Raw genomic sequence first — 19,174 nt, forward strand, 5'->3', positions numbered from 1 at the left:
ATAGTTTACTCTTGGTCCGATAGACTGTCAAAAAACCTTTTTTTAATTTTTCGGGCTTATAATTAAACTTATTGATTTGTGCTTTTGGAACAATGTTTGGAACAACTAGAACAATCTATATCGGTATCGGAATGCTTTATTTTCAAAAAATGGGGTGCCAGGTCAAAAACATTTTTTTCATTTTTTGGACTTATAATTCAACTTACGGATTTGTCCTTTTGGAACAATGTTTGGAACAACTAGAACAATCTATTGCGGTATCAGAATGTTCGATTTTCGAAAAGTGGGGTGCCAGCTCAAAAAATCATTTTTTTTGTTTTATTCGAAAACCGTTTCGAATGAAGCAATATTATTTTGGAACAATGTGGTACAAAGTCAGAACAATCTGGAACAACTTTCAAAATTATAAATTTCAAAAAGTGGGGTACCAACTTCATACACTCTTCTGATTGGTTAATTATTTTATGCGTTGTGCATTATGCCTTTATGCAAGAATGTGTGCTTCCCTTTTAAATATAAGATCTGACTATGGCTGCGTTCGTTTTGGCGCTTATAACGCGTGTAAGCATCATGTGTCCTTGTTTATAGCGTGTTCGACTGGCCTTAGGTTAATCGCTTCGGCAGCGATTATTAACGTCATAAGTCTCTATTAGCCAATCATAAAGCTTATAAGTACTTGTTCAACCAATAAACGTACGCTGAATAACCCAGAGTGCGTTAATCCAGAGTCAGTTGAACATGCTATTAGTATTTGATAGAAACAAGGATGAAATGATGCTCAGAGCGTCGTAAGCGCCAAAACGAACGCAGATTTATGGAGGATTCACACCGTGTCCGATATCCAATAGGAGAACAGCTTTCCAATGGAGAATTGAATTCTCTATTAGAAAGCTGTTCTCCTATTATCGGATATATCCTATTATCCTATATATCGGATGTCGTACGTCGGTCATCAGACGCAGTGTGAATCCTGCATTACCTAGGTAACTCTAGGGTGCGTTTCCACTTAGCGCGTCACGCACGCGTCGTCCTTTGCGGACCAATCAAATCGTCCCCTTTTATTCGTCGTAAAGTTAGGCAATAAAATGGGACGATTTGATTGGTCCGCGACGGACGACGTGTGCGTGACGCGCTAAGTGGGAACGCATCCATACTCTGCAAGTAATTTTACCCTACAGTGATACTTTTGTTTCTAGAAAACAAGCTCTTCTATTGAATATCGGAATATCGAATGTCGGACGCAATGTGGATTCTCCATTATTTGAATTAAGTGGGAGGGATGACTGTTGGCTACGTTCAGAGCGATATGCTGACGTTCTACTCGAAGATGGCGATGACGAGTGCGCCATGTTTTTCGTGATGTTCGAGCGTTAGAGAGATTTTTGAGTATCCTGATCCGCATGAGCAAAATGGCTGATGATGACCCGTGGCTACTGAAGGAAGACGGTTGCTTAAACGTGGATACTGAGTGCAAAAGTATTATCTATCACGCAAATTTAAATGTTCTACTCATCACCACTGGCAGTACACAAGTATACGTATTCGATGTCAATTCCGGCGTAATCCTGCAAAGAAGTACTTTGTCCGGTGAGCATGTAGCTCGTCATAGATCGATTTTTGCTGATGAGCGATGATCCTGAGAGAAAATGACTGGTCGTCACCAACTATTGTGAACAATCTGACGTTTGCGGAATACTGTGCAATACTGCTTCATGGTCAAGGTCGCCGTACGTTCTCCGAACGTCAGATGTGCTTGGACTGTTTCGTGATGACCTGTCTTTCGTATAAAAACATTAATTGTATGTTAAATAATTCGTTAGGAAACAATCTCTGGTTATCTTTTTCTAACTGTGTTATATTACACTTTCTGTATTTGAGATAGAAAAGGTTTGTATTCAGGCAAGCACCAGGGAGAGAGATGAAGTAGAGATACAAAAGAAAGGACAAAAAGTTTAGTCTGAAGAAATAAATTTATTGAATCACTATTTGCAATCTCTTTTATTGATTTTAGCTTGGCAGTAATGTCTAGTTTCTTTGACTATCTTCTGTATTCGAAACTTTTCTTCTTTCTTTTGTTTTAGGTTCAGTGTATATGTTTGATAGAGCAGAAAGTGTAATGTAATGTAGTTAAAAAAAATAGATTGTTTTCTAATGGTGATTGCATGGATAATATAATGTAACATTTTAGCTATAACAACTAACGTAATATTTAGCTATAACAAATAATGTAATATTTTAGCTATAACAACTTTCTTTTATCTAAATATAGTTTTTATAATTTATTGTATCATGTCATTTCTTAGAGTTGACTTTTCCCAAGATAACATTTTTTTGCTAATGCTATTCTTTGTTTCATATAATTGTAACAATGAGGATATTTTTTTGGACTACTAGCTTCAAAAACAAAAATATTAAAATTGTTTATATTTGTCAGAATTAATAATTTTATATATGTATTCACTTTACATAAGTTTTCAAAAATTTTAATAGAAAATTTCCCAAAAAGAAGAAAAGTTACGAATACAGAAGGTAGTTAAAGAAAGTAGACATTACTGCCAAACTAAAATTAATAAAAGAGATTGCAAATAGTGATTCAGTAAATTTATTTCTTCAGGCTAAACTTTTTGTCCTTTCTTTTGATATCTCTACTTCTTCATTTTTCTCCCTGGTGTTTGGCTGAGTGTAGACCTTTTCTATCTCAAATACAGAATATACATAATATTATAATTTATAATTTTAGTTAAATAAATATATAAACAAATTTTACCAAATATTTTCAAGTGTTTTAGTGTTATTAAGAACATTCAGGTAAATTGTATTAAGTCAATTTAATATTATGTAACTTCAAAAAATCATGTAATAACAAGAACTACATTGTATTGGTGGTTGTTGTAGGCAAATCAAATGGAAAACTGCAAGGACTATATCTACCAAATGGAATAGACAAAGTGCTGTATACAGATGGACGGGGGATTGGTATACGCAGTGATTATAATGGAGTTCTTTTGTTAGATACTATTTTGCAAACTCCAGTGTCTAAGAGTGATGATGTTGTAAAGTTGGAACTACTTTTGTCGGAAGCTGCGTTATTACTGCAATGTCTTCAGTGTGTAGAATTGCCAGGAGTAGAGCATTTATTGGAGGTATTGCAAGAACTTTCGAGTAAAATTGTTGCTGCACAGACGAATCAGAAGAAAGGTATTAAAGCTCAAAAAGTAAGTACACACTTCATAATGGTTTCTGCATACAGGATGTGGAGACGCTTGCTATGTGGCAAGCAATTCTGCATCCTGCAAAAGTGCAAAAGTTATAAAATTAAATTGCCATTATCTCACGTTATATTAGGTATATTACTACGAGACTGATGCAGTTTTTTAAATTATAATAAACAATTATTACGAGAACTCTAAAATAATTATCTTTTACTCAACTTTTCCTTTTTGTATCTGTAAGAACTGAATATTTAAATTGTCTTTTATACATACATTTTGTATGCTAATATATTTACTGTGCTTAAACATTGTTTAACTTTAAGCTTGCTAATTACATTATATAAATGCTACTACATTAATTTAATATCAATCACAAATTTATTATACACAAATATATGCATTATCCTATTAATCTCGTAGGAAACATGAACATATATCATGATATATGTTACATGAACATATATCAGTTCAATGTTGAAATATCACACGCAAAAATAATGAAAATTTTGATTACAGTGGAATACGATTTGTTTGGAATTGCCGCATGGATCTTTGAAGCTCGTATGCTCCAGCTTAGTGATGGAATTAAAGAGGCAAAATCGGCATATACCAGCATTGCCAATTGCCTCTGCGATTAATGAACGACTGAATGGCCTACTACCTGGCCTTGCGTTAGAAGGTGGTCCCGCTGATAGAGCGCTAATGTTTAGCGAAGCGGCACGTCGTGATACTTTTCCAAAATGGCCACATATGAATTACAAGTATGTAACGCATTGTAATACTGTTTCTAGCGTCGTCAATTATATCTGATTGAACATCAAATGTAATATTGGAAATGTAATATTGGAATTTTATGTAAAACTTCAATGGACTAAAGTGTAATAAAATATATTCTAGATGGGCTTTACCTGACCAAATGGCGCAGGCTGGTTTTTATCACGAGCCAAATGCTACTGGTGACGACAGAGCGATGTGTTTCACTTGTAACGTTTGCCTCGTGTGTTGGGAGCCCACGGACGAACCGTGGTCGGAACATGAGAGGCACTCGCCAGCGTGTCCGTTCGTTAAGGGTGAATATACGCAGAATGTTCCACTGTCCGTTACCCTTGCGACTGCCCCCGCTCGCGAAGTGGGCGATACGGTGGACATCATAGGTACTACAAATGTCACGGGCCTTGCGGCTACAGCCTCTTCCAACGGTTTTATAAATATCTGGAATATAACGAATCAGTTGAAGGTAAACGCTCGAAATTTTTACCATGTTCATATTTTACCATAATAATTAAAAATTCTACGATGAAATCCTACGAGAATCACAACTCCACTTAATGTAATATGTTTCTTTCAGAGAGAAGTATCATTTTATATATCTCTCTCAGATCAAGAGGTGAACAATAAAGAATCGATACAGTTCTGCGCTACGAGAAATATGACTACTTCATATTTAACGAATCTAAGCTCGGACACTGCTCCGCTCTCGGAATACAAATCTTCGTCCTTTTATAAAGTACAGATTACGGCTCTCTCGGTAGTAGGATCTCCGATATCCCCGAAGGAGGAAGTGAAAAGCACCACTAGTTCCACAACGTCGTCTATAAGTACCGAGGCGTCGGACTATAAAATACGACCGTGCTTAGTGTGCGGAGTTACAGTGACAGTTAATAATCCTTCGCAATTAAGGACCTTAGAGAATGTGTGGGCCACATCGACCGATCTGGCGAGTTCATCTTCGCTTGTTCGCGCGATGAACAGTGTAAATAGTGCCGCTAGTGATACTCTAGACATAATGAAGGTAGCTGGTGATAGGTGCATACCATCAAGATTGCATTACTTAGTATTGTACGACTTTCATCATAAAACCGCGACGGCACAACCCATCAAGGAAGACAACTCGAAAGAGTCCAAGACGAAGAAGACTCTATCTGGTACGGGAACCAGCGCCAGTTCGAACGGAGGTCGCCAAGAAAGTTTGTATCAGGAGCTCTTCCTGGGTAAATTTTTATATGAAGTGCCAGTTATCGAAGACGTAGACTCGGAAATGGTAGTCGGCCCGCATTACGACGGTATCTTTCCAACCATCGATTTAACTGCCTCGTCTTCTAACGGCATTTACTCCACTCCCATTGGCATTACCGCGCCGACTACATCGACCCCCTACGATTCCAATTTTAACCCTATTAACAGTTCGGCTCATTTCGCATCGACATCCAACTTGACAACGATGAACAAGAAGAGCTTAGACCTTATGAAGATAACCAAGGCTGAGCCAGTGGTAATCAAGACTCTAGCTATAAATGCCCCGGATTCCCTTCGTATTATGTATATATCTCCGACTAAGGATGGAAGGCACTTGTATGTCGCGATGTGTCCCTCGATAGATAACGCTTCTGCCGAGCTTTCCTCGTTAAACACCAATCAGATGGATGTTGACGACGAGAGCGACTTCTTTCCACAAAAGAGTTACATGTACTGGGACCATAGCGACACCCAATCCGGCAAACTGATAAACGACGAGACGCGCAGTAACGAGAGCAACACAAATGTTGTATTGCTCTTATACGCCTTGGACTTCTCGGGTCCGGTAGTACAAGTGATGTCAGAGCCGTTGGTGAAGCGAGAACTGCCTTTGGAACAGGCGCCAATCGAACACGAACTCCTTCCACTGCAGGAGAAGCAAAAGAGGACGTCGTCCTCTCTTAGTCCTGGCATTAATCCGACTAGCAATTCGGTCGCTCAGGAATCTGTCGTTGGACAAGTCGCCCTGGTGTGTAAGGACGGCGTAGTCAGATTGTTAAACCTAAGCACGTTGAAAATCGTAACCGAAGCTAGGTTAGAAGGAAAGAAATTTATCTCCGCGACTTATTGCAACAGTAAGTTTCCTTTGACGGAGGAAAGTAAATCTGAGAGTAAATGGCTCCTGTATACAGGACGCTTCATTTGAAATGTTTGAGGACGTTGAAGTATGTCGGGTAGTCCATGTGTTAACATGACTGGGTTGTTTTTAGGTTTGGAAAGACTGTGCGTATGCACGAGCGACGGAACTCTGCACTTCTTTGTCACAGCGGAGGAGGAAGACTCCACGGAGGAGAAGGAGGACGTTGAAGACGTGATTATGGTTGACAAAGAGGGTTGCGCCAACGAAAATATGGCTCCTAATACGTCAACATCGACTTGCCAGTAAGTTCATACACCGAATGTTTCATGTTCGATTTATAATATAAGCAAACATCTTAAGAATTTTATTTTGATAGTTTTAATTTTGTTTTAAAAAATGATTAATGCAGTATCATTTATATTTTGTATTAATATTTTAATCGTTATTTTAATCATAATTATAGAATATTGAGTATTATTATTATTATTATTATTATAAGACATTATTATTTAGAGTGTACATCAATGCATAAATTCATAAATGTGTTAAATGATTTTTTTTTAAGAGATATGTTGTGATTTTTTTTTTTAAAACAGACAAGACATGGTTTTGAATCGATATCGCATTTACAAAAGCGTTTTATTTTTATATGGCATTTAGCATTTATTTATTTTCACTTATTCACTTATTTGTTTTTAAATATTTAAGTGAAATTAACGTATGTATATTTCAAATATTTCAGTGATCAATTATTGGCACACAAGACTAATTTCTCTTACACGGACTTGCGACTCTTGTATGAACTTACAAGATTCGATCGACATTCGCCTGCATATAGCGCGACAGTTCCTCCATGTTGGAGCGAAATGATGCAGGCCCAAAGACAAAGGCGTCATCCGCAGCACCTTCATCAATCGGAAGATCAACATCATACGAGAACTTGGCGGCTACAGAATGATACGTAAGTCGACATGATGTTACAATGTAATAGATATTTCAGCAGTACACAAGATGTGTGTTTTATCTTTGGTATGTTTCCTTTCAACTGCGAGTTTTTTGTTTTTGCAATAATAGTTTTAATGAACTATTCAACTTGATAGGAGAAGCTATGATTGTAATTAGTCAAGTAGACTAGTTACTTAGTTCTAAATTATCTGTTTGACTATGAGAGATATGCGATATTAAAAAATAAAAATATATAATAGAGATAAAGTTATATTTTGATAAGGAAAATGTTTTAAAAAATTGGTCAAAGATTCCGCTTTGAAAGGAAGCACAACTGACTCAGAAGAACGTTCTGTATAAAATTATATACTAAAATACTCTTTGAATCTGATATTAGGACTACGTGGGATGAGCACGTGTTTGAACTAACATTACCTCGAAGCGCATCTGGAAGTATAGGACATGTTGATGTTCGATTTACCTTGCATTCATTTTGTCAAGAATTACCGACTATCCAAATAACTTTGTTGAAGCAAAATATAAAGAGAATCGGCCATCAGAAAGCGTCATCCACTCCAGTAGATGAAAGAATAGATTTTAACTTAGGAAGCGATCAAAGGAACGAAAATCCAGTCATCACGGAGGAATATCAGCGTCAGCATAACACTGAAATCCTGTGTGGTCCTATCGACTTGCACCGTTGCATGGATCTATCATGTCGCTCGGGATGTGTTACGTTAACAAGCCCGAAATTATTTCGCTCAAAAGTTAGAACGTTGCTCGTTCATATTAAAGCCTTAGTAGATCAGACCAAAGATGGTGTAAGTAATATTTGTCAATTTGTCTATGATCTGTTTTTACGATTGAGTTGTGATATTGAGAATAAAAGTGTTCTTTCATTTTTTATTTCACAGGCATCTGCGAAGGCGAAAGTGAATCCATTTGAGACCAAACCACCTACTTGTAAAAAGCTAAGGATATTTGAAGTACGTCCACTCGTACCCAATAGCACTGGGGAACGACTTGACGAAAGTGGGAACAGCAAAAAATTAGGATGTTATGTTGGTAAATATAACTCAAAATTTTGTGTGGTTAGACAAAATGGTAGAAGAATTTTTTGTTCAATTTGATCTAACCTACACCAAAGGATTTATATGTTACCATCAGTACATACTCAGTATAATACACAGTCAGTACTACACTCTGTATAATATGTATAATCATAAAAGAAACTTTTTATATATTAATTATGTATATATAGTTTTATGCTTCATATTAAATTTTATACGCCAAGAAGCTATATATACTTATCTTTTTATATTAGGATGTAACTGGATTCACGAAATCTCGATTACGGTAAGGTCGGTACGTCCTACCGATATATCGAACGAAAGACTACAAAGATGCGCGATGTTGGAATCTAAAACCTTTTTCGATAATCTTCTGAATGTTGCGTGCTTACAAGGATCTCTTGAGTAAGTGACGACAACGACGAAGCTTTAAGGAAATCGGATTCTATAAGACATCAAATTCATACATAAATAATTGTGTTTGCAGTTCACCTGTTGTACAATCTATCGCTCTCGACATTCTAGTATGGGCAGCCTCAATAAGGTTAACGAGATTACGTAGCGTGCAGAATAGTGCTGAGATGAAAGCTCTTCAATTAGAAACGATACGTTCTGTGCAAGGACGATTGTCCAGTTTGTTACGATCGTGCCTCTTGCACGCAGGTAGAAGTATAGCGCATAAGTGTGTCAAATTAATTGTTCTTTGCAGTGGGTGAGTATATAATGGATTATATAAATTATTACGATACTAGTTACATTCGTAGAACTTCGTAAAAACGAATTTTTATACGATTTCTTTCAGGGGATTTTATAATATAGATGATCCACCAGGTCAAACTTTCGATGAGGCTATACTTTCTGTACTAGTAAACTTATTGCCATCGATCATAGATGTTCAGTGGGCTGGTTCACTAAGATGGCTGCAGTTACTCATAACTAGATTTTTACCCTTGGATAGAAATCACAGCATCGCTCAGAAATGTGTCTCTTTGGTACAACAGATAGCTACCGAGTTATCCAATAGAGTAAATCCTTACCATTTGCTGCTCGCGACAAGGTATAACTATTTTTAGTTGTGTGTGCAAATCTTTTAATATATGTAATTTATAAAATAGATAACAAAGGTTTTTTAATATAAAATAGCAATAGCAAGAAAAGAGTCACGTTAAAATGCAGAAAAAATATCTTGTGTATTTTTTGAAGTTTTAATTGTCTCTTGTCACCATGATTCTATAATTCTGAAACATATAATTTTAATATTTTTTTTCTCTTTTTCTAGATTTGGTTTATATAACACGCCCTTCGAAACGGAACTATTCGACTTAGAACCACCGATACTACCGAAATTTAGTTCAACGCCAGTTACATACGCAACGGTTGTAACCGACGAACAAACAGGCCCATCTATGACTTCGTCGAGTTCCGCGCATTTGCCCAAATTTGCTCATTGTGCGCATTCCATCGATTTGCGGGACCTGCTCACACTGCCTACGCATCCCGCTAGTGAATTTGTAGTGCCCAGTAAATTGAAGGCACTATGTACTAACCACAATATGAAAGGTCTTCTTGAGGTAACGTTTTCTGTTTATATTAGAGAGAACTTCTTAAGATAGAGTAATAATCGACTCGATTAGGTGATCGAATTTCTGATTGGTTCCGGGCACCAGAGTCCCTCGTGTAGATATATATATATATTTTTTTTTTCATAGTCGAATTTTATATGTAAGATTGTCTTAGGTTTTAGACAACATTTATCTTAAGGCTCTGGTATCTCGCCGCAGGAAGTCTGAATTGACGGTGACGCCTAGCAGTGTCGAGAACGTGACACGAAATAACCGTGTCAGCGTAACTTATTGGCTGATACTAGACCAGGCTCACGCTAGGCCTCACTTAACACCTCGGAAAATTACTTGCGTTTTATCGGGTTATTTTTCAGTTTCCGTGAAGTGTGTATATTATCGTGATCCTCACAGCCGTAAAATGTACAGCAAATTCAGTGATACTGGTGATACATTGTGAAAATCGAGAAATTAAATGTGTTAATACAAGCTGGTATCTCAGCTGTCAAACTATCGTGACAACTAAAAAATGTAGCATTATTTCAGGAATTATTTTACGATGCTATATGATATATCAGTCAAATATTAAAGTTTGCTGTACTTTTTACAAGTTTCAGGATTAGGAAAATATTTGGTTCTTCAGGGAAAAGTAAAAAATAAAGCAATAAAACACAAGGGATTTTCGGTGTCATTTCTCGTTTTTGATGTCATCAAACTAATATGGCCGCCCCAGAAATAGTAGAGCCTTAAGACCAAGCGATTGTCTTAGGCACCGACGAGTACTAGAAAAGACTGTCGGTCTTACGGGCTTTAACGACATGGAAAAATTTCACCGTACATTTTTATATTTCACCTTTTTCTTATATCCTATATTCTTATTGTTTTAAAAAAATTTAATAGAATTGTAAGTGTCTTGTGCTCCATAAACCGCTCCTACTCATACATCGTCTTGTCTCTTTCTACGTCTGTCAATACGATTTCGGTACAATGCTCCGTCCAATATTATATGTCGATGGTATAGTCACACGGACAGACAGAAGCGTCTTTGTGTGAGAAACGGTCGGTATTGTCATCGTTCTTCAATTACCTCTGGGCCCCTCCGGGTCCTTTGGCCGTGTCGAAAACTTACCCAGGATTGACAGTCTCTAGGAATATCTCGTCGGTGTCTCATGTTTTAGACAAAACGATCTGTACGTCGTCTAAGGATGAACGTAAAACGATCGTAAATATAAGTGCAACTATGAACATTGACCATAGGTATAGGTATAGGAATTAAGAAAAGCTAAGTTAAAATTAAGATTGATTCAATTTGCTAACAGATCAGAAGAGATTTTTTAATATATGTTCAAACATCAAATTCAAATACACGTTTTTTCTGATAGATTAAACTTAAACTTAACAATATATTACTTAGGGAGAACCAATTGTTGTAGCAATAAGTAATAATACAGGAAAGTGATTGAACAAGGATATATTTCGAAGAGTATATAGAGTTCACACACAGATATTATAGTGCCTTAAATTTTAAATATGATTGTTCTCCCAATTATGGAATGAACAAATTTAACAATTTACAAAAAAAGACATTTTTACTCATTCATACGCGTTTCGGTCATCAAGACCCTCTTCAATGAAAATTATAGAATTAAATAATAACAATGACGCAAATTAAACAACGGTAAACGCAATAAGTATAATTTTAAAAAAAACGTCGGCAATTGCAGGTCAGCCACAATGAGCAAACAGTTTTTCTGCTCATCCCACAATGAAAAATTAGTATAAAAGAAGCGGTTAGAAGTCCTAGCAACAATAAACGTTGCCCACAGTACACCTCATCAAGTGCAGTGGTCGTATTGTCTACAACAAAACAACAAGGCAAACGCTATTAAATAAAATTAAAGAAAAATAATTTACCTGGGTTATCGCAAAACCAAACCTCTAGGAAAGAGACTGATAACAAACAGCAATCCTCCAAATTTATATATAAACATGAAATAAGTCAAGTTGCATAAGACAACGAGAAGGACACGTATCTAAGCGTCTCTAAACAATGATATATATCCGTTTCCAAGGTTGTCAGTATCATTTTTTAAATTTAAATCTTTTCTCTGTAATTTAGTGAAAATCATTTCAGCAACTGACTTTTTAACATAACACCGTTTTTCGTGTAAGATCTTAACGTTTTCCCAATTAAATTCATGATTTAGATTAATTCGGTGTCCCTGAACTACAGACAAGTCCGAATTAAGATCTTTTGGTAATCTCAGAAATGCGCGTAGAAAGCCTTCTGCCCGTTTGTCCCACATATGAAGCATCGCAATCAATACAATTAAGTTTATATACAACGTTATTACAAAAACTATGGGAAAGTCTATTTTTATGCACTTTTATGATACCTGAAAGTCGATTGAGGCATGAATAAGAAAGGATATTAAGTCATTTTTGAAAATATTGCCAAGTCTTTTGGAAATAGAACTCAAATACGGAATAGTGCAATACGACTTTGCAGACAAAGATACACCATTGTCAATATTGTTAGTCTCATTAATAAAGAAAGATAGACGACGATCTAAAAATTCTAAAAATAAGGTCAATAGGATAGCTATTCTTTAATAGAATGCGGATAGCTAAATCAATATTCTTTTTATGAAAAACCGGGTGACTGAGTAAAAAAATTCCATCAAACAGACCAATCATTGTAGTTATTTTTGTTGTAAAGGGTGGAAAGATCTAAAATTTAGATATCTGCCAGAAAATATTGGTTTGTGGTACCAGTCAAGTATAATCAAATTGTTATTAACAGAAATCGTGATATCTAAAAAATTAATTTTATTTTCGGGACAACGTTCAACAGTAAACTGTAGTCTTGGATGAAAAGAGTTAAAAATAATTAAAATGTCAATAAATTCTATAGGAGATGCTAAAACAATATCGTCGACATATCTAAAATAAAACGGCAATAGAATTGGTATCTTTTGAATAGCTCTCTCAAAATCTCTCCTCAAAATCTTGCAGAACTATATCAGCAACAATCGGAGAAAGAGGAGAACCCATAGGACTCCCAAATAATTGGCGGTAAATTATGTTATCAAACGTAAAATAAGTAGAACTCAACACGAAATCCAGTGCTAAAATAAATTTATCTAGAGGAATCTTAGTAGAAGTTGCAATGCAGTTTCAACGTCTCTTCACAGCAATCGCCAAATCTAACGAAATATTAGTAAACAAAGATACGGCATCAAGTGAAAGGAGGCGATAATGATCATCAAGCCGACGGAAAGAAAGCTTTTTCACTAAATCAAAACTGCTGATAATGCTACTCTCGCTGGAGGAATCTTGGATTTAATTAATTTGTGTAAAAAAAGAGCGATATTGTAAAGAGGGCTATTGATTGAAGAGACAATAATTTTTAGAGGACAATCTAATTTATGAATCTTCGGTAATCCATAAGCCCTAAGAAGGATTCCCTCACTCGAAATTAAAAACCTATAAATGGCATCCTCCACGTAAGAATTCCTTTTCCATCTTGTAAGAATCACACGCAATTCCCTTATCAATTTTTTTGTGGGGTCTTGTACTATCTGGTGCTGGTGTCCTCCAATTGTGTGAGCATTTTATTGATATAAGAATGTCTATCAAGAGCTATTGTAGTCTCATAATTCTTCCCCATAATTGGGAGAACAATCATATCTAAAATTTAAGGCACTATAATATCTGTATGTGAACTCTATATGTCCTTCAAAATATATCTTTATTCAATCACTGATTTATAATTTAAGTTCTTTCATTACTATTTAATACAGGAAAGCACACTTATTTATTTCTATACTTGTATCTACACAAGGAACTCTGACATTCTGGATATTATTAGGTATCTTCCACAATCTAAAATATAAAATTGGTAAGATAAGATTCATCCATCATATTTACTCATTTTCTCTAATCATATAGACTAGAGAGTCTATAGAGAGAGTAGCAAACTTGATCGCGTGACCGAATTTCTTCTAATTGATGTTAGATAATGTTAGATGAATTAGATAATTTATCTGATTAGATGATTAGATAATTCATTGAATTAGATATGTTAGATAATTTATATTAGGATATTATTAAGTAAGCTTCCTTTTCTCGTTGAATGCGCATTATATGTGACGTAACGTCATAATATGAATGTGAAGTCAGCAGAGTACGTAATTAGATTGTTTGAATTATGCACCTTTAGATGTTCCAAAAAAAAGAAATATTTAAAAATTTTTGAAAAATTTATAAAAATTTATTTAAAAAATTGATATATTTATTTTCTAACAATATTTGGGAGAATTCTCTTATGGGATAAGTCAGATGCGTTTCGAAATTCATAAAAATAGCGGACAGTCTTTCTATTCACGATCTATTTTTGTATTTTTCGATATTTTTGACGCGTGCACATAAAAAGGAAGCTTATTTAATATCAATTAAAGGAGATTCAGTCACGCGATCGAGTTTGCTACTCTCTTTTTCTCTCTATCTTTAAGATTCTCTAGTCTATGAATGGAAAAAATGAGTAAATATATTGGATGAGTCTTATCACATCGATTTTATATTTTGGATTGTAGAAAATAAATTTGTTGGAAAGGATTTATCTTTTTAAATTATATGTTTAGTTTCGGAGTTCGAAATATATACACTACACACAAAATATAAAATTTAAGAGAAAAATCTTAGTGAATAATACTATACATTTACTGATATTTCCTTCAACTACTCTGTGATATTTGGAATATTGAATATGATTCAGGTTGAACCCCTTCATTTTACTTGCCATGCTGCCTCCGATGGTACGAAGATGGAAAATATTGGTCCCGGTATGAGTACAATTAATATTGGACCCACTCTCTATGATAACACTGCGACAAACAACAGTGGCGCGTCTGATGTCAAAATGGTACATTATACTTACGTGAGTATTCTACTCTGCGTATTATAGATTCAGTTTAGAATTGCGATAATCTCGGATACGATGCGATACGCATCGTCTCATAGTAACTAAAATAGCGTTGTACAAAACGATTCGTTGCTTCGCTGAAGAGCGTTGGCGTATAATAATGTCGATAATCGTAATATCACACTCGTAAATATACGTTGCGCCAGCGTCATAATGCAACAGACTCTAGTACAATTTTTACAATCTACGAGACAATATGCTAAGTAAAATCTTAGCATTCGTAGAGTAGGCAGGAGAGTAGAATAGGCTCTCTCGCTCTCTCTTTCTCTCTTTCTCTTTCTCTCGTTCTTGCTCTCGTGTTTAAAGGGACTAGTCCCAGGGCGCAAATAAACAATGCTTTATCTATCTCTCTCCCTCTTCCCCCTCTCTCCCCCTTCTCTCTCTCATAGATACACGTTCGAATATATACAGTGTAGGTGGTTTTTTTTCAGAGTAGATTCAGTTTTAATTGAGATAGAAATATTAATTGTACATACATTGTAGAACTTGGATGCTGGATCGCTAGGACCAGATGTTCAGACTAAATCGTCAGCTACATTAAGCGATCTGCTTAGTATGTATACAGGAAGAGTGCTAAAGAAGCCATCTTCACAACTATTGCTCACACCTGATGAACAATCAGACTATGACGAAGCTAATGACACGTCTGTCGATAACCAGACTTGGCATAACACACAAAACAATATGCCTAGTTCACATATATTAAGTTCCATTATAACAAAAGAAAAATCATCAGTACAAAATCTCGATACTGCTATAAAGAAAGTTGAGGAAGGCAATCTTAAAAAGGTAGATTATATTAGACGAAGACATGCACCATTCTTTCTTTTATTCTTATTTTCTGAGTTCAGCAATACAATTGTCTCTCTATCTCTCTCTTTCTGTCGTTTATTCGCTTTGTTAATACGCTAGTTGTAATTGAAACACACACGTTCGTTATAGAACTCTTCTCATCTATCAAACGCAGCTGAGTGATGTTGAGCGCAAATTGCATGTATTATACGATATTTATAATAAATTATGTATTCCATGTTACAATATCATCCTCGCATATACACACACACACACATATACATATATATACATACATATATATATACATATATATACATATATATACATATACCAGTTTTTTTTTCATGCAATCATAGGTTTCTCTCTAAAGTTTTTCTAGTTTTTTTGTTGTCACTTGTTGTTTACAGCCACAAGTGCTATCAAACTAGTTTTACATTAACACCATCGTGTAAGTGGTTATTTGCATTTTTATGTATGCAAGCAGCAGACATGGTTTCAGTGCTCCTTTTGTACACTGGCTTTATTGATTGATGCAAGAGTTAGGGCTAGTTTAATATTGTTAACAACTTATAACGAACTCGCTATTAATATATTCAGTAAGTTTCTTCACTTTATATGCATTCTATCGTTTTTATCATAAAGGAATCACGTTGAATAATGAGTTTAAGGCTCGAGATGCTTCCCTGTGAATATAAACAAATCTGTAAAGATATGTATTCCTCGAAAGTGATAAAGTTATGATTCTGCTTCAAGTTCTTCGACACTTAGCCGTAATACTATACATTGCGTATGTAGTAATTTTCACTCGTGGCTTTAATTTTAATGGCTGATTTCATAAATTAATTTGAAATCAATCAGAGACTTTTTTGTCGAAATCGTTGGCCCGACATTTTTACCGTAAAAGGATTGGCTCTAAATTTGGTTAGTCAGTAAAAATTAAGGTCACGAGATGACAAATTCCCTTTTTATAACGTATAATCCTTTGTATATTTCAGTATTTAAAACACGGATGTGTCTTCCCCGCAGTGAACAAAATATTCGTAGCGGAAATAGTATTTCACTCTCTCGCGTTTCTCTCCGACAAATGTGTTTGAAGAGCATTAATTTCGAAGTGATTATTTTATTGATGATATTAATGAATTATGAATATTGCAGCGAGAAGATATCACATTCCCATGGGGAAGATTGCTATGTTGGCCACCTCAGCAAGCATTGGTTGTGGAAAGAATGCATTCAGGAGCACGACGATTCGTCATTCTAGACTTTGGGTCACCTGTATTGCTGACGGACCTGATGATTCCTTCATGTAGTGATTTGGTGTCGCTTTCGATAGATATATGGACTAAGAGCGAAGAAACGGACGGTACTCGACTTATCGTTGCTGGCGATATTGGGAGTAAACCTCTGATTGTCTGTGATCTTCAGCCACCACCAGTGTGCAGATATCTTAAGGTAAACATATAATATGTTGACAGCAATAAATTTGTTTTAGCTGTGCATTTCGTTATGTTTTGTTTACGGCTTCGAGTAGTTTTAATTGTCGCAATATCGTTTGTTTGTTTGTTGATCTTATACTATATAAACATTAATTTTCGTATTGCTACCAGATCACTACAATAGGACGTTACGGAATGTCCACGACTACATGTAAAATACCGTTGGGGATGTTTTACGGGCACATGGTGGTCTTGCCTGGAGAGAACTACTCAGAGCTTAGTGATTCTTTGTCGTTCGACGACAATATTTTTGATCCCTCTTTACAAGCTACCATTGATACACAATGTAACATACTATCCGCTTTGGCAGAGGATGTTCAATGCAGGTATTATATTGCTACTTTTTACGCTGATATTGATATAATGTTCTTATTCACTCACACGACAGAGTAATATTATGCATAATTATTTAAGTGTAATTGAACTGATTAATACGAAATATTTATGCGTTTTTGTCAGTATTTTGAAAGATTTCTATTTTTAGATTCAGTTTAGCCAATGAAAGATTAAAAGCTTTATTGGACCCATTGCTGTGTTCAGAAACTCCTAATGTCATGCATATGCAACATTATCTTTGCTGTAACAAAATATTTCACGAAAATAATGAGCGCCCATCGCCAAAAATATTACAAACATATCAGGTAAATCAAATGTACGGTTATAATCAAACTTCGGAACTTTGCGTCGTTTATCACTGGTCTGCCCATTCCAAATTTGTTAGTAAAGGAGAGTTTTGGGATAAAAAGATAAACTAAAACTTATGCATGTGCGCGTAATTTTCACTTTTCAGTAAAGTACATATTTGACAAACATATAAAGTACTGTTAGAACCTCTGTGTTAAAGAAATGCAAAGGTTAAATAAAGTAAAATGAAGTATAAATTAGCTCCGAAAAGGAAAGTAATTTGTCCCAAGGATTCCTAATCCTGGTTAGTAGTTTAGCGCCTAACACAACAATATATACTGGTCTAATGGCAAGAACCAGATAACGTAGCAAGTGCGACACCATTGCCAAAAAAAGTTACATTTTATCTTTGGAATTTGTAATAAGTCTAAAAGATAAAATACATCTTTAGGCATTATGCAATGATACATTTTTCGCGCTATTACCATACGCTATATTTCGCTGCTATCTACAGCACTGTTGTGTTAGGTGCTCGACCGCTAGATATTTGGAGTGAGGTGGGGAGGCAACGATAAAAGGCGTAAAATTTCGAAGCCTGATATAGGGTGCGATCTATTAAATGCTACAAATATTTTAAAGCGCCGTATAGATTAATAATGGCTTCTCTTTAAGCACTTCAAAACATTTGCAGTATCTAACGAATCGCGCCCTATAACGTATTGGCTTGGTGGATAAAACTGAGTGGAGAAAATGATCGATACATATTTTTGATATCTATTTATTGGTTTTATAGGAATGTATCATGTTCCAACATCAATTAAATATCGTACGAGGAGTCTGGCGACGTCTGGAATCGTGGAGAGGTTTGCAAAATGTATCGACTACGTCTTTCGCGAATGCACCCAGTGATAAGTTACGAGTCCTTGGAGAAACTTTGCTTGATATCCTGTTATATACTGTATACGAAATTGGTCCAGTGGCTAATGTAAGTATACTCTATAAATAAGAAAAGTTTTTGTTAATTTCATGTTACCAAATGTCTACATATTAAATATTTATATACATATATATTTATACATACATATATAATATATACACATTCATACATACATATACAAGTTGTTTCAAAAGTCTGGACGATCGAAAACAGTGCATTTTAGAAAAAAATGCTTTAGACGAAAGTTATAAAGTTTAAAAGATTGCATTTAATGATAATATCTATTTGACCTTGCTTTGAGTGGCGTTGTTAAGGTCAGGTCACATTGATTTTTTTAAATGGAATCCCCTATTTTTATTGTATATTTTTATAGCTTATCTCGAGAGCTTCTCAAAAGCTCAAAAGGGTGAGTGTGAATGTGTATGGGTGTAGTATGTGGGTATGTGTGCATGCGTGTGTATGCATGGATGAATGCATGTGTGATTGAGTGGATGTTTACGACGATAATTTAAGGAACATATAAGGACTGAGGAGCGTCACATCACACCCACCTATCCACACATACACACGCATGTACGTACATGTACACGAACGCACACGCACACACACACGAAAGAGGTGTAAATCCGACCTAGCAACCTCCGCGTGGTACACCTTGGGTAATGTTAATTTAGTGG

At 35.5% G+C, this 19,174-nt stretch overlaps 1 protein-coding gene across 11 annotated transcripts in view; it reads left to right on the plus strand.

The window, feature by feature from the left end:
* Positions 1-1,400: 1,400 nt before the first annotated feature.
* Positions 1,401-19,174, plus strand: part of LOC116850588 (baculoviral IAP repeat-containing protein 6) — a 38,905-nt gene continuing 21,131 nt past the window's right edge. For 8 of the 11 annotated variants that reach the window (XM_032829051.1, XM_032829058.1, XM_032829060.1 and 5 more), the window contains exons 1-19: positions 1,401-1,587; positions 2,896-3,215; positions 3,729-3,973; positions 4,110-4,449; positions 4,561-6,082; positions 6,218-6,389; positions 6,830-7,048; positions 7,430-7,853; positions 7,947-8,097; positions 8,357-8,507; positions 8,590-8,814; positions 8,905-9,159; positions 9,382-9,673; positions 14,439-14,600; positions 15,129-15,434; positions 16,596-16,892; positions 17,048-17,262; positions 17,421-17,577; positions 18,354-18,545. In XM_032829051.1, coding sequence (XP_032684942.1) covers positions 1,401-1,587; positions 2,896-3,215; positions 3,729-3,973; positions 4,110-4,449; positions 4,561-6,082; positions 6,218-6,389; positions 6,830-7,048; positions 7,430-7,853; positions 7,947-8,097; positions 8,357-8,507; positions 8,590-8,814; positions 8,905-9,159; positions 9,382-9,673; positions 14,439-14,600; positions 15,129-15,434; positions 16,596-16,892; positions 17,048-17,262; positions 17,421-17,577; positions 18,354-18,545 — 5,832 coding nt within the window. The remainder of the gene's footprint in view (positions 1,588-2,895; positions 3,216-3,728; positions 3,974-4,109; positions 4,450-4,560; positions 6,083-6,217; positions 6,390-6,829; positions 7,049-7,429; positions 7,854-7,946; positions 8,098-8,356; positions 8,508-8,589; positions 8,815-8,904; positions 9,160-9,381; positions 9,674-14,438; positions 14,601-15,128; positions 15,435-16,595; positions 16,893-17,047; positions 17,263-17,420; positions 17,578-18,353; positions 18,546-19,174) is intronic. The other 3 variants (XM_032829056.1, XM_032829061.1, XM_032829062.1) reach the window with 3 other exon arrangements.

Source organism: Odontomachus brunneus, unplaced genomic scaffold, assembly GCF_010583005.1.
Source record: "Odontomachus brunneus isolate Ranch 3 - 2012 unplaced genomic scaffold, Obru_v1 Obru_scaffold_150, whole genome shotgun sequence".
Taxonomy (NCBI): domain Eukaryota; kingdom Metazoa; phylum Arthropoda; class Insecta; order Hymenoptera; family Formicidae; genus Odontomachus; species Odontomachus brunneus.